Source organism: Zophobas morio, unplaced genomic scaffold, assembly GCF_036711695.1.
Source record: "Zophobas morio isolate AGI-343-1 ecotype UQ-CSIRO unplaced genomic scaffold, CSIRO_AGI_Zmor_V1 ptg000040l, whole genome shotgun sequence".
NCBI lineage: Eukaryota > Metazoa > Arthropoda > Insecta > Coleoptera > Tenebrionidae > Zophobas > Zophobas morio.
In genome coordinates, this window is record NW_026972145.1 from 4,400,133 (window position 1) to 4,417,572 (window position 17,440).

A 17,440-nucleotide genomic window follows, 5' to 3' on the forward strand; every position below is an offset into this window, starting at 1 on the left:
GCAGGAATGGCTCTTTAAACATAGTGTTGAATTTGACAAAAAATGTTCGAAGAAACAGTTGTGGGATTTAATTAAACCGTTTTACTTTCGACGAATTGGCATTAGATTCACCAGAATATTACAAGCTGCTTACTGTTTCCTTCACTCTAATTCAGGTCACACGAATTACCGTTCGTCGTCAGAGAACTCGTTTGATTCACAGACCAGAGCGCACTCAGGCCAACGTCGACTCTAAAAGCGTTCGGAAACGATTTGATTTATAAGCCATGATCCGTGATCTGATACACATCCTAACCGGTTTCGACCATAATTTCTTGTTGTTCCAACTTTCGAATTCTCAGTTTTTCGAAATTTTAGTTTGGGGACTTTTCAGTTTACTCCTATTTATTATTCAATTTTTGGATTTTACAATTTCTCAATTTTTCAATTTCTCGGTTTTCGGTCTTTCTATTCAATTTTACGATTTTTCAACTTCACTTTTTTGATTTTTCGATTTTTCAATTTTTTAATTTCTCAGTTTTTGGACATTTTAGTTTTGGGATTTTTCAGTTTACTTATTATTCAATTTTTCGATCTTACGATTTTGCAGGTTTTTGATTTTTCAATTTTTCGATTTTTTTAAGGTTTCGATATTTCAACTTCACTTTTTTGATTTTTCGATTTCTCAATTTTTCGATTCTTTAGATTCTCAGTTTTTAGATATCTCAGTTTTGGGATTTTTCACTTTTTCGATTTCTCGATTTTTCATTTCAGTTCTTCGATATTTCCGTTTTTTACGTTTTCGAATTTTTCAAATGTTTTGATTTCTTAATCTATCGATTTTTCGACTTCTTGGTTTTACATTTTCTGTTTTTCAATTGAAGTTTTTTCAAATTTTCGTTTTTTCAATTTTTCAAATTTGACATTCATCAACTCTCAATTTTTCGATTTTTCAATTAATCGATGTTTTGATTTTCCCATTTTATGACCTGCCAGTGTTTCGATTTTCCTGTACTTCAATTCTATAATTTTTTTATTTTTCAGGTTTTTGATTTTTCAATTTTTCAATTTTTAAGGTTTGTATTTTTCGACCTCAATTTTTTGATTTTTCGGTTTTTCAGTTTTAGGATTTTTCAATATTTCAATTCTTCGGCTTTTCTATTTTTGACTTCTGGGTTTTTCGATGTGTCTACCTACTTACTTTTTTGATTTGCAATTTTTGGATTTTTAAATTTTTGATTTTTCAATCTTTTGATTTTGTAATTTTTCAATATTTCTTAATCTTTCGATTTTTCGACTTCCTGGTTTTAGACGTTCTGTTTTTCAATTTTTCGATTTGTTAATTTTTCATTCCCGATTTATCGAGATTTGATTGTTCAGGTTTTCGATTTATCAGTTTTTCAATTTTTTTATTTTGGCCTATTTCGGTTTCTCAGTTTTTCCAGTTTTCCATTTTTTCGTTTTTTGATTTTTCCGCTATTCCAATTTTTCAACTTTTAACTTTTTGTTTGTCGATTTCTCTATTTTTGGATTTCATCACTTTTCGATTTCTCGTTTTTTTGATCTTTCAATCTCTCAATTTTTCAATTTTTCGAATTTTTAAGTTTTTTGATTTCTCGATTTATCGAGATTTGGATTTTTCCATATTTTGATTGTCAATTTCTCAATTTATAAACTGTTCAATTTTTAATTTTTCGATTTTGGTCTTTTTCGGTTTCTCAATTGTTCGACTTTTCGACTCCACGATTTCTTGATCTTTTCATTTTTCGATTTCTCGATTTTCCAGTTTTTCGGTATTTCGATTTTTCAGTTATCCAGTTTTTTAAATTTGGGAGTTTCGATTTCACGATTTTTCGATTATTTTTATTTTTCATTTTTTTTTCTCACAGTTAATATCATACACTGTATCGAAATTAACCACAAAAATTGTCACTAAAAACATTTAAAAATCCATACAAAATAGAACACAGTGTTTCCAAAAAATTTTCCCGAAAAAAATTCATCGGGTTATTACGATTTCAACAATATTCTTAGTTTTTACCAAAAATATTAGTCGTTATAAAAAACGACCAATTGAATATTTTTGAATATTTCAAAGGACGATTCTGGGAAAACCATTGTGTTTATCGAAGAAATGAAAACGGATATGACTTCTGCGGCCCGAAACCTACAAGAAAATGTATTAAGTGAAATTTCGAAAATTTTGTTGAAAATTGGTGGGAAATAGGGGTTATTTTGCATATTTTTGAATATTTCAAGGGACGATTTTGGGAAAACCATTGTAGTTATCGAAGAAATGAAAACGGATATGACTTCTACGACCCGAAATCTACAAGAAAATGTACTAAGTGAAATTTCGAAAATTTTGTTGAAAATTGGTGGGAAATTGGGGTTATTTTGCATATTTTTGAATATTTCAAAGGACGATTCTGGGAAAACCATTGTAGTTATCGAAGAAATTAAAACGAATATGACTTCTGCGGCCCAAAATCCACAAGAAAATGTATTAAGTGAAGTTTCGAAAATTTTGTTGAAAATTGATAGGAAATTGGGGTTATTTTGCATATTTTTGAATATTTCAAAGGACGATTCTGGGAAAACCATTGTAGTTATCGAAGAAATGAAAACGAATATGACTTCTGCGGCCCTAAATCTACAAGAAAATGTATTAAGTAAAATTTCGAAAATTTTGTTGAAAATTGGTGGGAAATTGGGGTTATTTTGCATATTTTTGAATATTTCAAGGGACGATTTTGGGAAAACCATTGTAGTTATCGAAGAAATGAAAACGGATATGACTTCTACGACCCGAAATCTACAAGAAAATGTACTAAGTGAAATTTCGAAAATTTTGTTGAAAATTGGTGGGAAATTGGGGTTATTTTGCATATTTTTGAATATTTCAAAGGACGATTCTGGGAAAACCATTGTAGTTATCGAAGAAATTAAAACGAATATGACTTCTGCGGCCCAAAATCCACAAGAAAATGTATTAAGTGAAGTTTCGAAAATTTTGTTGAAAATTGATAGGAAATTGGGGTTATTTTGCATATTTTTGAATATTTCAAAGGACGATTCTGGGAAAACCATTGTAGTTATCGAAGAAATGAAAACGAATATGACTTCTGCGGCCCTAAATCTACAAGAAAATGTATTAAGTAAAATTTCGAAAATTTTGTTGAAAATTGGTGGGAAATTGGGGTTATTTTGCATATTTTTGAATATTTCAAGGGACGATTTTGGGAAAACCATTGTAGTTATCGAAGAAATGAAAACGGATATGACTTCTACGACCCGAAATCTACAAGAAAATGTACTAAGTGAAATTTCGAAAATTTTGTTGAAAATTGGTGGGAAATTGGGGTTATTTTGCATATTTTTGAATATTTCAAAGGACGATTCTGGGAAAACCATTGTAGTTATCGAAGAAATTAAAACGAATATGACTTCTGCGGCCCAAAATCCACAAGAAAATGTATTAAGTGAAGTTTCGAAAATTTTGTTGAAAATTGATAGGAAATTGGGGTTATTTTGCATATTTTTGAATATTTCAAAGGACGATTCTGGGAAAACCATTGTAGTTATCGAAGAAATGAAAACGAATATGACTTCTGCGGCCCTAAATCTACAAGAAAATGTATTAAGTAAAATTTCGAAAATTTTGTTGAAAATTGGTGTTATTTTGAATATTTCTGAATACTTCAAAGGACGATTCTGGGAAAACCATTGTAGTTATCGAAGAAATGAAAACGAATATGACTTCTGTGGCCCGAAATCTACAAGAAAATGTATTAAGTGAAATTTCGAAAATTTTGTTGAAAATTGGCGGGAAATTGGGGATGGGGTGAGATTAGAGAATAATAGCAGACTAATTTGTATGCTGTAATTCTAGAATCTCGAAAGTTGTTTTGTTAATCTAATTAATGCATATCATTACTTGGTCTTTACCCGTAATGATAGAAGTCTTGCCTGAATGCCGGTTATTTCCGGGTCAGTGGTGGGTCTTAATAATAATAATAATAATAATAATAATATTATAATATTCTTTTGGAGTCATTAAATGGTCCAAAACTGATCTTGAAAATTTAAACATCGCAACAAGGAAAATCTTCACACAGTATAGAAGGCATCACCCAAAATCGTCGATTGAAAGATTCTCATTACCAAGACAGAATGGAGGAAGGGGTTTCCAGAACTTAGAAAACTTATATCAGATACAAATTTCAGATTTGAAGAAGTATTTCTTGAAACGAGCGGAAAGAAATGAAATGTTTCGCACCATCACAAGAGCAGATTTGAACCACACACCCTTAAATCTGTCGAACACCGAAGAAATCCACACCCCCCACACAATAGATAAAATAATAAGTGGGCTAAAACAAAAACAACTACATGGAAAATTCTACAAAGACTTAGAAGAAAATCATGTCAATAAGAAGATGTCATTGATTTGGTTAAAAAAATCAAGTTTGTATGCCGAAACAGAAGGATTTGTGTTTGCTATTCAAGACCAAGTAATCAATACCAAGAATTATAGAAAATACATCATCAAAGATCCGAACATAAAAAACGACTGCTGTCGCCTATGCAAAGCAAAACCTGAAACGATCCAGCACATAATCTCTTCTTGCAGCATCCTAGCACAAACTGATTACAAAGCTAGACACGACAACGCAGCCAAAATCATTCACAAAGAATTAGCAACACTTATGAACTTAATCGAAGATACGACACCCTATTACACTTATATTCCGTCTCCATTCCTTGAAAATAACAAATACAAATTATACTGGGATCGCACAATACTTACAGACTTAAACATTACAGCTAACAGACCAGACATCATACTTATCAAAAAACACACGAACGAAGCCATTCTTATTGACATTGCTATTCCTAACACAAACAACATTATTCAAACATACGACACCAAGATTTCAAAATATCTACAATTATCGATAGAAATGAAATCCATGTTGAATCTTAAAAAAATTTCAATTCTACCCCTAGTTATCTCTAATGTAGGTGTAGTTCCAAATAGCTTAGTTGAGAATTTAAAGTCTTTGCATTTGAATGATTCAATAATTGTCAAAATTCAAAAAGCTGTTTTGTTAGGAACATGTCATATTGTTCGTAAGTTTCTTGAACAGTCTGATCATGTCAGTCAGATTAGATTAGCACCAGTAGGTCAGAGTAGTGTAGGTCACTTTTCATGTGATGCGCGGATAAATGGTCGGTAGTTACGCTGGACTTTTGGGGATGGGGTGAGATTAGAGAATAATAGCAGACTAATTTGTATGCTGTAATTCTAGAATCTCGAAAGTTGTTCTGTTAATCTAATCAATTCATATCATTACTTGGTCTTAGTACCCGTAATGATAGAAGTCTTGCCTGAATGCCGGTCATTTCCGGGTCAGTGGTGGGTCTTAATAATAATAATAATAATAAGCATATATTTATTTAAAGTGGAAAACATTTAGTTTCTTTCTTAATTCTAAACTAAATAAAACTTAAAGTAAATTAAGTCCTATTTATGTCGTTTTTCTTGGTGTTTATAAAGCAATGATACAGTTTTGGTTTTGTAAGCACACTGATGGCATTTGTGCCATTTATTAGCGTCCGTTTTATCAAAATGGCATTTCTTTATATGTTTCGTTAAATAGTTCTTGAGTTTCGCCTTATGCGGACAATATTCGCACTCGTACCATTTGATTTTTTCATCACTCACATGTTTTAAAATTGTATGATATTTTAATTGATACGAATGTTTAGCCTTAAATGAACACTCACTGCATTGATACCATTTGATGTCCTTGTCATCTAAATGTAGAGACGATACATGTTTTTCTAAATGCGACTCCCATCGAGTTTTGTATGGGCAATATTTACATCCGTACCCTTTATTTTTGTTGAGCAAACACCGACTGCATTCTTTCGATTTAACGTCTTTTTTAAACGAATTTACGGTTTTAATTGAACACTTTTTACACTTCCACCATTCGGTGTTTTGTTTCTTTAAATGGATCACATTCACGTGGTCTCTTAAAGATCTTTTGTCCCTTGTTTTAAATTGGCACTGGTCGCATTGGTAGCATGTAACATGTTTTACAATTTCGTGAGACTTTAAACGATATTTATTCCTTGTTTTGAAATAACACTCACTGCATTGAAACCATTCACCTTCTTCTTCTTTAAAGTGTAAGTGATTTATGTGCCTAGTTAAATAGGTTTTTAACATGGTTTTGAATGGGCATTTTTCACATTTGTGCCATTTAACATCTCGTTTGTCTAAGTGGTTTCGTTTTATGTGATTGCTTAGATTTCCTTTCCATTTGGTTTTAAATGGACACTTATCACACTCATATTTTTTGTTTAAATCATGCTTTGGCATATGATATCTTAAAATAAATTTATATTTAGCTTTGTAGGAACATAGTGGACAGTAATACCAACGTATTCCGTCAATTTGCTTGGAACTGAATCTCCATGTAGTATTTTCTTTTTTCTCCATGCATTCTGAAGTATGTTGACCCCACTTCAACGACAGATTTGTTTCAAAACCGCACTTTTCGCAAACGTACTTCTGCACACTGAAGTCCAGCAGTGATAAATTGTCCCTAAATTCGCTTTTAACACTGTGATTTTTACTAATGTGTTGTTTGAATAGAATGGTTAGTTCCGTTTTAAAATCGCAGTCTTTACAATGGTACTCTTCAATTTTGGCGTTTTCGCACGTATATTTTTCCAGAGATGAACGGTGCCGTCGCACGTGGTTCACCATAAAGAAAACTGATGTTGTAAAATAGGGACACAATTTACAGTTGTGGACGTTTTTCCATGAAGATCTTCCCCATTCTCGAACTGATTCAGTATATTCCAAAGTTGACATTTTGCTTGTCTAAATCTCCAGAGATGATCGTCAAAGAGTGTTGGTTTAGAAATTTTGACCATCTGACTAGAATTCTAACCTAACTTTCTACGTCAAAAAGGACGTGATTTTTTGAAAAATGCAATTCGACGCAGATTAGACGGTGATAAATGCGTGATTGTTTTCGTTTCACCTAAAACACACAAAATCTGTAGTAAATATGATAATTTAACAGCAGAAATAATTACAGAAAACATTACTCTATGCACATCCATCAACTGTTGATTTATTTTGGTAAACAAATATCCCTAACTCGAATTTGGTTATGTTATTATTTTCTAATTTTCAACTCGTTCGTTTAATAATGGTGTGTCTACATTTATGGCCGACCTATCTATGAAATTAAAAAACAAATAGATTGCTGCTTAATCAAAATGCACGGTATCATGCGGTATCGATTGTACTAACTGGTGATTCTAGAAAATGGTAAAATTTTCGAAGAAATGAAACCAAAAATAACTCCTGGAGGTTGAAATATTCAAACAAAATTTTTATGTAACGCGATAAATTTTAAAACCCGCGGAAAATTCAAAATTGGACTTTGAACAGTGATCGTCAACAAAAGTGGAACCCTACGTTGTGTTTTTTCTGGTAGAATGCGTTCTAATGCGTAGTAGTGAACCCCAAATTTGGAAAAGCGCCCCTAAGTCAAATACACTTTAATTTCTTACTCGAGATTGCTAATAGTGTTTAGTTTTTTAATTATTAGTTTTCGAAATCTATTTATGGCGGTTTTTACACTTGTGTATTAAATAACTAGTTATAATGAGGAAAATAAAACACTTGGTTACTTTTTTACTTCCCGAGCGTAAGCAAAGGAAGTATTGTAATCGAGTCCGTCGGCCGACTCTCTACTTTTACGTTTTCTCGATCTTTCATGACCCCTAGAAGACGAAGAAATAGGTCTCCCATTTCCGTCTGTCTGTCCGTCTGTCCGTCCGTCTGTCCGTCTGTTGTCCCGGATTTTTATTAGACAGATAATCTCCGAAAGTACTCGACCGATTGTTGTGAAATTTTGTACTTACATTAAGAATATCATGTAGATGGTAAAACGCTAACCAAAATTTGTCTAATCATCCCCACCACTAATGCGATGACGTCACTTCAAAATTGTACATAGTAAATGGGTTTTCAATTGTATAAAATAACATAGTCCTACACATGTAGTTTACAACTCTGAGTCGACTTTTCACCCGAAACGTCCAGATTTTTGGAAAAAAAATCAAAATTATAAAACAACATTTTGAAATTTAATTTTTAATCTGCTAACCAGAATGCTTTGGAATGTTGCAGATGTTTTAAGGCTATAAAGAGCATCATAAATCTTTAGTCAAAAAATATTTGCTTATCCCCTCCAAAAACTTGATGACGTCAGCTCGAAAGTTTGCCATCTCTAAAATGTACAAAATATGATGAGCCTGTACTTGTCATTTATCACTCCATTCATATTTTTTGGATTTGCATATACAGAGTGACTCAAAAAAATTAATGAATGCGTAAATATATTTTATTGATTTAATCAGGAACTACAAAACGGAATGCTCTGACATCTTGCAGATGTTTTAAGGTTATAAAGAGCATAATAAATGTTTAGTTAAAATATATTTGCTTATCCCCTCCAAAAACTTGATGACGTCAGCTCGAAAATTTGCCGAATAAATCATATCTAAAATGTACAAAATATGATCAGTCTGTACTTGTGATCTATCACTCCATTCATATTTTTTGGATTTGCATATACAGGGTGATTCAAGAAAATAAATGAAAGCGTAAATTTATTTTACTGATTTACTCAGGAACTACAAAACCGAATGCTTCGAAATCTTGAAGATATTTTTAAATTATCATAAGCATGGTAAATTTTTGATCAAAACGTATTTGGTCGTCCCCCCTAAAAAATTTATGATGTCACCACAAAATTTTGCTGAAAAAATCCTATCTAAAATGTACAAAATATGGTGAGTCTCTTCTTGTGATTTATCATTCCATTCAAATTTTTTCGATTTGCATATACAGGGTGACTCAAAAAAATTAATGAATGCGTAAATTTATTTTATTGATTTAATCAGGAACTACAAAACCGAATGCTTTGAAATCTTGCAGATGTTTTAAGGTTATAAAGAGCATGATAAATTTTTAGTCAAAATATATTTGGTTATCTTCTACAAAAAACTGATGACCTCAGCTCAAAAGTTTGCCGAATAAATCGTATCTAAAATGTGCAAAATATGATGAGTCTGTACTTGTGATTTATCATTCCAATCATATTTTTGGATTTGCATATGCAGGGTGACTCAAAAAAATTAATGAAGGCGTGAATTTATTTTATCGATTTAATCAGGAATTACAAAACCGAATGCTTTGAAATCATGGGAATATTTTAAAGTTATTATAAGCATGGTAAACTTTTGTTCAAAATGTATTTGTTCATCCTTCCTAAAAAAATTGATGACGTCACCCTTAAATTTTGCTGAATAAATCCTATCTAAAATGCAAAAAATTGGTCTAAAGAGTTTAGACAGTACTTCCCTCGCTGTCGGAAACGTGACGACTGCATGCCTATTATATTTTTTTTTTCGCAGTGGATTTCAAAGAATTCGGTTTTGTAGTTCCTGAGTAAATCAATAAAATAAATTTACGCATTCATTAATTTTTTTGAGTCACCCTGTATATGCAAATGCAAAAAAAAAATCAATGGAGTGATAAATCACAAGTACAGACTCATCATATTTTGTACAGTTTAGATAGGATTTATTCGGCAAACTTTCGAGCTGACGCCATCAATTCTTTGGAGGGGATAAGCAAATGTATTTTGACTAAACATTTATTATGCTCTTTATGACCTTAAAACATCTGCAAGATTTCAAAGCATTCGGTTTTGTAGTTCCTGATTAAATCAATAAAATATATTTACGCATTCATTAATTTTTTTTGAGTCACCCTGTATATGCAAATCCAAAAAATATGAATGGAGTGATAAATTACAAGTACAGACTCATCATATTTTTACAGTTTAGATAGGATTTATTCGGCAAACTTTCGAGCTGACATCATCAATTTTTTGGAGGGGATAAGCAAATATATTTTGACTAAACATTTATTATGCTCTTTATAACCTTAAAACATCTGCAAGATTTCAAAGCATTCGGTTTTCTGGTTTCTGAGTAAATCAGTAAAATAAATTTACGCATTCATTAATTTTCTTGAGTCACCCTGTATATGCAAATCCAAAAAATATGAATGGAGTGATAGATCAAAGGTACAAACTCATCATATTTTGTACATTTTAGGTATGATTTATTCCACAAACTTTTGAGCTGACGTCATCAAGTTTTTGGAGGGGATAAGCAAATATTTTTTGACTAAAGATTTATGATGCTCTTTATAGCCTTAAAACATCTGCAACATTTCAAAGCATTCTGGTTATCAGATTAAAAATTAAATTTCAAAATGTTGTTTTATAATTTTGATTTTTTTTCCAAAAATCTGGACGTTTCGGGTGAAAAGTCGATTCGGAGTTGTAAACTACATGTGTAGGACTATGTTATTTTATACAATTGAAAACCCATTTACTATGTACAATTTTGAAGTGACGTCATCGCATTAGTGGTGGGGATGATTAGACAAATTTTGGTTAGCGTTTTACCATCTACATGATATTCTTAATATACGTACAAAATTTCACAACAATCGGTCGAGTACTTTCGGAGATTATCTGTCTAATAAAAATCCGGGACGGCAGACGGACAGACGGACGGACAGACGGACGGACAGACGGACAGACAGACGGAAATGGGAGACCTATTGCTTCGGCTTCTAGGGGTCATGAAAGATCGAGAAAACGTAAAAGTAGAGAGTGGGCCGACGGACTCGATTACAATACTTCCTTTGCTTACGCTCGGGAAGTAAAAATATGATGAGTTTGTACTTGTGATTTATCATTCCATTCGTATTTTTTAGATTTTCTTAAGAGGTGGTTCAAAAAAATTAATGAAGTCAATTTATTTTATTGATTAAATTAAAGGCAACACTTATTATTAGTATTACACCCCAACCAACCCAATTTGGTAGACACAAAATTTGTTGAAGGAAAAACTCGGTTGAAACATAAGGGTAGCACGCTTATTTACATCGACTTTAACATTACAGACCTGCATTTGTTTTATGCGCTCACTTGGTTCCGCGAATGTGAAATAGACATGTTTATAATCAACCAATTGTGAATTTCACCGTCAAGAATTAAAATAAAACCCAATGTTTCATATAATAAGCGGAAGTCGAAGCAATAAAACCGATGGTCGTTTTGTTTACAGTTTCTCTGTTTGACCCTCACGTATGCTGTTACGCTTGTCATCTTAAATTAAGAATATTTATACATAAACGATTTTCAGTTGCCCCTCATATTACTAAACAGCGGATTTCTGTCGGGCTACGTCACGATTATAGGGGGGGACGTGCTGGATCTCCGGGTGATAGATAATCACTGAATTTAATCGGTACTAATTCCATAAATATAATATACGATTTATTAATCAAACGGCTAAGTAAATGAGAACGGGAATTAACAGCAGAGTGCAACGAAACAGCGTTATTCTAATCTCAAATAAACGAAGTGCAGTCCGCAACCGCAATGAATTCGCATCCCGTACGAGCCGTACCGAGTTTGGCCTTGCCTAGCCCGACAGAAATCCGCTCTCTAGATATTACACACCGGCGCCGTATACGTGAGTAAATTGTTTCGTTATTTTATTGATTATAAGAAATCAATATTCAAAACGACCCAATTCATTTTCCCGAAAATTTGAGAATACAATAATTTTATTCTTAGTATTACACTACATCTATCCCAACTGATATACGTGTCCTTGCAAAAATGTTGATGACGTCGTCACAATTTTTTTTTAAATTCCCACTACAAAAATGTAATGAGAAAAAAAAAATTGGTCTAAAGAGTTTAGACAGTACTTCCCTCTCTGTCGGAAACTTGACGACTGCATGCCTATTGTGTTTTTTCTCATTACATTTTTGTAGTGGGAATTTAAAAAAAAAATTGCGATGACGTCATCAACATTTTTGCAAGGACACGTATATCAGTTTGGGATAGATGTAGTGTAATACTAAGAATAAAATTATTATATTCTCAAATTTTCGGGAAAATGAATTGGGTCGTTTTGAATATTGATTTCTTATAATCAATAAAATAACGAAACAATTTACTCACGTATACGTATCCCAGGCAGCTGAAAATCGTGTATGTATAAACATTCTTAATTTAAGATGACAGGCGTAACAGCATACTTGAGAGTCAAACAGAGAAACTGTAAACAAAACGACCATCGGTTTTATTGCTTCGACTTCCGCTTATTATATAAAACATTGGGTTTTATTTTAATTCTTGACGGTGAAATTCACAATTGGTTGATTATAAACATGTCTATTTCACATTCGCGGAACCAAGTGAACGCATAAAACAAATGCAGGTCTGTAATGTTAAAGTCGATGTAAATAAGCATGCTACCCTTATGTTTCAACCGAGTTTTTCCTTTAACAAATTTTTTGTCTACCAAATTGGGTTGGTTGGGGTGTAATACTAATAATAAGTGTTGCCTTTAATTTAATCAATAAAATAAATTGACTTCATTAATTTTTTTGAACCACCTCTTAAGAAAATCTAAAAAATATGAATGGAATGATAAATCACAAGTACAAACTCATCATATTTTTTGCATTTTAGATAGGATTTATTCAGCAAAATTTAAGGGTGACGTCATCAATTTTTTTAGGAGGGATGAACAAATACATTTTGAACAAAAGTTTACCATGCTTATAATAACTTTAGAATATTCCCAAGATTTCAAAGCATTCGGTTTTGTAATTCCTGATTAAATCGATAAAATAAATTCACGCCTTCATTAATTTTTTTGAGTCACCCTGCATATGCAAATCCAAAAATATGGATGGAATGATAAATCACAAGTACAGACTCATCATATTTTGTACATTTTAGATACGATTTATTCGGAAAACTTTTGAGCTGACGTCATCAGTTTTTTGTAGAAGATAACCAAATATATTTTGACTAAAAATTTATTATGCTCTTTATAACCTTAAAACATCTGCAAGATTTCAAAGCATTCGGTTTTGTAGTTCCTGATTAAATCAATAAAATAAATTTACGCATTCATTAATTTTTTTGAGTCACCCTGTTTATGCAAATCGAAAAAATTTGAATGGAATGACAAATTACAAGAAGAGACTCACCATATTTTGTACATTTTAGATAGGATTTATTCAGCAAAATTTTGGGGTGACGTCATAAATGTTTTAGGGCGGACGACCAAATACGTTTTGATCAAAAATTTACCATGCTTATGATAATTTTAAAATATCTTCAAGATTTCGAAGCATTCGGTTTTGTAGTTCCTGAGTAAATCAGTAAAATAAATTTACGCTTTCATTTATTTTCTTGAATCACCCCGTATATGCAAATCCAAAATATCTGCACTTACCTGGCAACAATTATTGTAACTTGGTCCAATTTTTAAAATTTGGAGATATATATCCTCAATGACACTCACTCTTCAACAGTTTTTTTCGAATTGGCTTCGCATTTCGCAATCGCAACTGTTTCGTCTCGCCACCCAAACCCCGCGCCGCTCGTCGTTTCCAACTTCCGCTTTTTGCTATGGCTGGGAGTTTGTTTATATAAACTATGTCTCAACGTGCGATAAAGAAATGACACGGTCAGTGGCGTAACTGAAGCAAATGCATATGTACTTTTTCTCTGCTTCTCTCGATGTATAAACATTAATAGTCGAAGTTAATCATGTATTGACAATATATAAAATGATTAAGAGATATTCTTCCGATCACAAAAAAAATTTCAACATTTGCTATTTATGGTGCTTATTCACGAACACACAATAACAAATGAATAAATATTATAACATTATTGTTGCGAAAATCGGAAGTGCTGTTCTTGATTTGATGGGTGAAAAAAGTTGGAAGTGCCGGGATCTGTTACCGGAACTTCTAATTGCACTGCACACTCCACCTCCACTAAACCACAGGCCACAGTTGCTTATGTTAAAACTCATCATATTTTGCACATTTTGAGTTAAACTTTTTTGGCAAAAATTGTAGATGACGTCATGAATTTTTTCGGGGGAATAAACAGATATATTTTCATTAACAATTTACCATGCTCACAATCAATTTTAACCATCTGCAAGATTTCAAAATATTCAGTTTAGCAATTCTTGATTTATTCACTAAAATAAAGTGACTGATTCATTTCTTTTTTTGAGTCACCCTGTATAAGCAAGTTAAAAAATTTGAATGCAATGATTAGTTACAAGTGTAGTCAGATCATATACTTTATTCAGTAAAATTGTGAGAAGACGTAATGAATTTTTTTTGGGGTTGATAAAGAGATACATTTTGATTAAACAGTTACCACGCTTACAATAACTTCAAAACGTCAAGATTTCTAAGTATTCAGTTTTGCAAAATCAATTCATTCCGTCATTAATTTTTTTCAGACACCCTGTATAAGCAAATATTAAAAATTTTAATGCAGTGATAAATCACAAGTATGCACTCATCATACTTTACACATTGAAGATGGCATTTTTTCAGCAAAATTTTGGGGTGACGTCATAAATTTTTTAGGGGGGACGACCAAATACATTTTGATCAAAAATTTACCATGCTTATGATAATTTTAAAATATCTTCAAGATTTCGAAGCATTCGGTTTTGTAGTTCCTGAGTAAATCAGTAAAATAAATTTACGCTTTCATTTATTTTCTTGAATCACCCTGTATATGCAAATCCAAAAAATATGAATGGAGTGATAGATCACAAGTACAGACTGATCATATTTTGTGCATTTTAGATATGATTTATTCGGCAAATTTTCGAGCTGACGTCATCAAGTTTTTGGAGGGGATAAGCAAATATATTTTGACTAAACATTTATTATGCTCTTTATAACCTTAAAACATCTGCAAGATGTCAGAGCATTCCGTTTTGTAGTTCCTGATTAAATCAATAAAATATATTTTCGCATTCATTAATTTTTTTGAGTCACTCTGTATATGCAAATCCAAAAAATATGAATGGAGTGATAAATGACAAGTACAGGCTAATCATATTTTGTACATTTTAGATATGATTTATTCGGCAAACTTTCGAGCTGACGTCATCAAGTTTTTGGAGGGGATAAGCAAATTTATTTTGACTAAACATTTATTATGCTCTTTATGACCTTAAAACATCTGCAAGATTTCAGAGCATTCGGTTTTGTAGTTCCTGATTAAATCAATAAAATATATTTACGCATTCATTAATTTTTTTGAGTCACCCTGTATATGCAAATCCAAAAAATATGAATGGGGTGATAGATCACAAGTACAGACTCATCATATTTTGTACATTTTAGATATGATTTATTCCACAAACTTTTGAGCTGACGTCATCAAGTTTTTGGAGGGGATAAGCAAATATTTTTTGACTAAAGATTTATGATGCTCTTTATAGCCTTAAAACATCTGCAACATTTCAAAGCATTCTGGTTAGCAGATTAAAAATTAAATTTCAAAATGTTGTTTTATAATTTTGATTTTTTTTCCAAAAATCTGGACGTTTCGGGTGAAAAGTCGATTCAGAGTTGTAAACTACATGTGTAGGACTATGTTATTTTATACAATTGAAAACCCATTTACTATGTACAATTTTGAAGTGACGTCATCGCTTTAGTGGTGGGGATGTTTCGACAAATTTTGGTTAGCGTTTTACCATCTACATGATATTCTTAATATAAGTACAAAATTTCACAACAATCGGTCGAGTACTTTCGGAGATTATCTGTCTAATAAAAATCCGGGACAACAGACGGACAGACGGACGGACGGACAGACGGACGGACGGACAGACGGACGGACAGACGGACAGACGGACAGACAGACGGAAATGGGAGACCTATTTCTTCGTCTTCTAGGGGTCATGAAAGATCGAGAAAACGTAAAAGTAGAGAGTCGGCCGACGGACTCGATTACAATACTTCCTTTGCTTACGCTCGGGAAGTAAAAACACAATAGGCATGCAGTCGTCAAGTTTCCGACAGCGAGGGAAGTACTGTCTAAACTCTTTAGACCAATTTTTTTACTTTCAAATTATAATGAAAAAGTAGTCACAAGATACAAAATATGATAATACAAAATAATATTTAAAGGCTACTACCAAAAACTTAAAATAAAAATAATTCTCCTTATGTAGTTTTCTTTGTTAAGACACTGATCGCATTTGTATCATTCAACTTTCGTTTTTCCAAAACGGCATCTATTCATATGAGACGTTAAATAGCTCTTGAGTTTCGTTTTATGTGGACAATATTCGCACTCGTACCACTTGATTTTTTCTTCATTCAAATGTACAGAAATTACATGCCTTTTTAAATTCCACCCCCATTTAGTTTTGTATGGGCAATATTTACATTCAAACCGCTTATTTTTGTCGCATTCTTTTGATTTAACGTCTTTCTTAAACGAATTTGCGGTTTTATATGTACACTTTTTACCCATACACCATTCGGCATTTTGTTTCTTTAAATGGATTAGACTCACGTGGCGTCTTAAAGATTTTTTGTCCTTAGTTTTAAATTGGCACTGTTCGCATTTATACCACGTAACTTTTTCTTCATCTAGATGTTTGAAATTTGCGTGACTCTTTAAACTAGATTTTGCCCTAGTTTTATATGGACACTCACTGCATTGAACCCATTCACCTTCTTCTTCATTCAAGTGTGAGTTGGTTAGGTGCCTAATTAAATGGCATTTTATTATAGTTTTGTAAGGACATTTTTCACATTTGTGCCATTCAACATCTCGTTCGTCTAAATGGTTTCGTTTTATGTGATTGCTTAGATTTCCTTTCCATTTGGTTTTAAATGGACACTTATCACACTCAAATTGTTTGTTTAAAGCATGTTTTCTCAAATGACGTTTTAAATTACCTGTATCTCTAGATTTGTACGAACAGAGCGCACAGTAATACCAACGTATTCCGTCAATTTGTTTGAAATTGAAACTACATGCAGTATTTTCTTTTTTTCCTGTGCATTCTGAAGTATGTTCACCCCACTTCAACAACAGATTTGTTTCGAAGCCGCACTTTTCGCAAACGTAGTTTTGTACACTTAAGTTCTCAATTGATAAATCGTCCCCAGGTTCGCTTTTAATGTCGTGATACTTATTAATGTGTTGTTTGAACAGAATCGTTAATTCCGTTTTAAAATCGCAGTCTTTACAATAATACACTTCAATTTTGGCGTTTTGGCACGAATATTTTTCCAGAGATGAACGGTGTCGTCGCACGTGATTCACCATTAAGAAAAGCGATGTTGTAAAATAGGGACACAGTTTACAGTTGTGGACGTTTTTCCATGAAGATCTTCCCCAGGCTCGAAGTGATTCGGAATACTCCAACGTTGACATTTTGGTTGCCTGAAACGTCTTATTAGTATTACACTGGG

The 17,440-nt window shown here is 32.4% G+C and overlaps 3 protein-coding genes across 6 annotated transcripts in view; 1 reads left to right on the top strand and 2 right to left on the bottom strand.

Moving 5' to 3' along the window:
- LOC135140744 (RE1-silencing transcription factor-like) overlaps nt 1-17,440 on the top strand; it is a 163,667-nt gene that overhangs the window by 47,802 nt on the left and 98,425 nt on the right. The window lies entirely within an intron of this gene.
- The window catches only part of LOC135140730 (zinc finger protein 91-like), a 29,861-nt gene that overhangs the window by 12,172 nt on the left and 249 nt on the right, over nt 1-17,440 (bottom strand). Inside the window, exon 3 of one of the 3 annotated variants that reach the window (XM_064071393.1) lies at nt 16,107-17,411. The exons of the other annotated variants lie outside the window; for them this stretch is intronic. Within the exon in view, the coding sequence (XP_063927463.1) occupies nt 16,218-17,402 (1,185 nt within the window). The 5' untranslated portion in view covers nt 17,403-17,411 and the 3' untranslated portion in view covers nt 16,107-16,217. Of the gene's footprint in view, nt 1-16,106; nt 17,412-17,440 lie in introns of those variants that run through there. 3 annotated transcript variants of the gene reach the window in all.
- On the bottom strand, nt 5,440-7,172 carry LOC135140738 (zinc finger protein 729-like). The gene is made up of 2 exons (XM_064071410.1): nt 7,096-7,172; nt 5,440-7,040 (listed from the first exon to the last, which is right to left on the bottom strand). Exon 2 carries the CDS (start codon nt 6,866-6,868, stop codon nt 5,507-5,509), a length of 1,362 nt encoding a protein of 453 aa, XP_063927480.1. The 5' UTR covers nt 6,869-7,040; nt 7,096-7,172; the 3' UTR covers nt 5,440-5,506.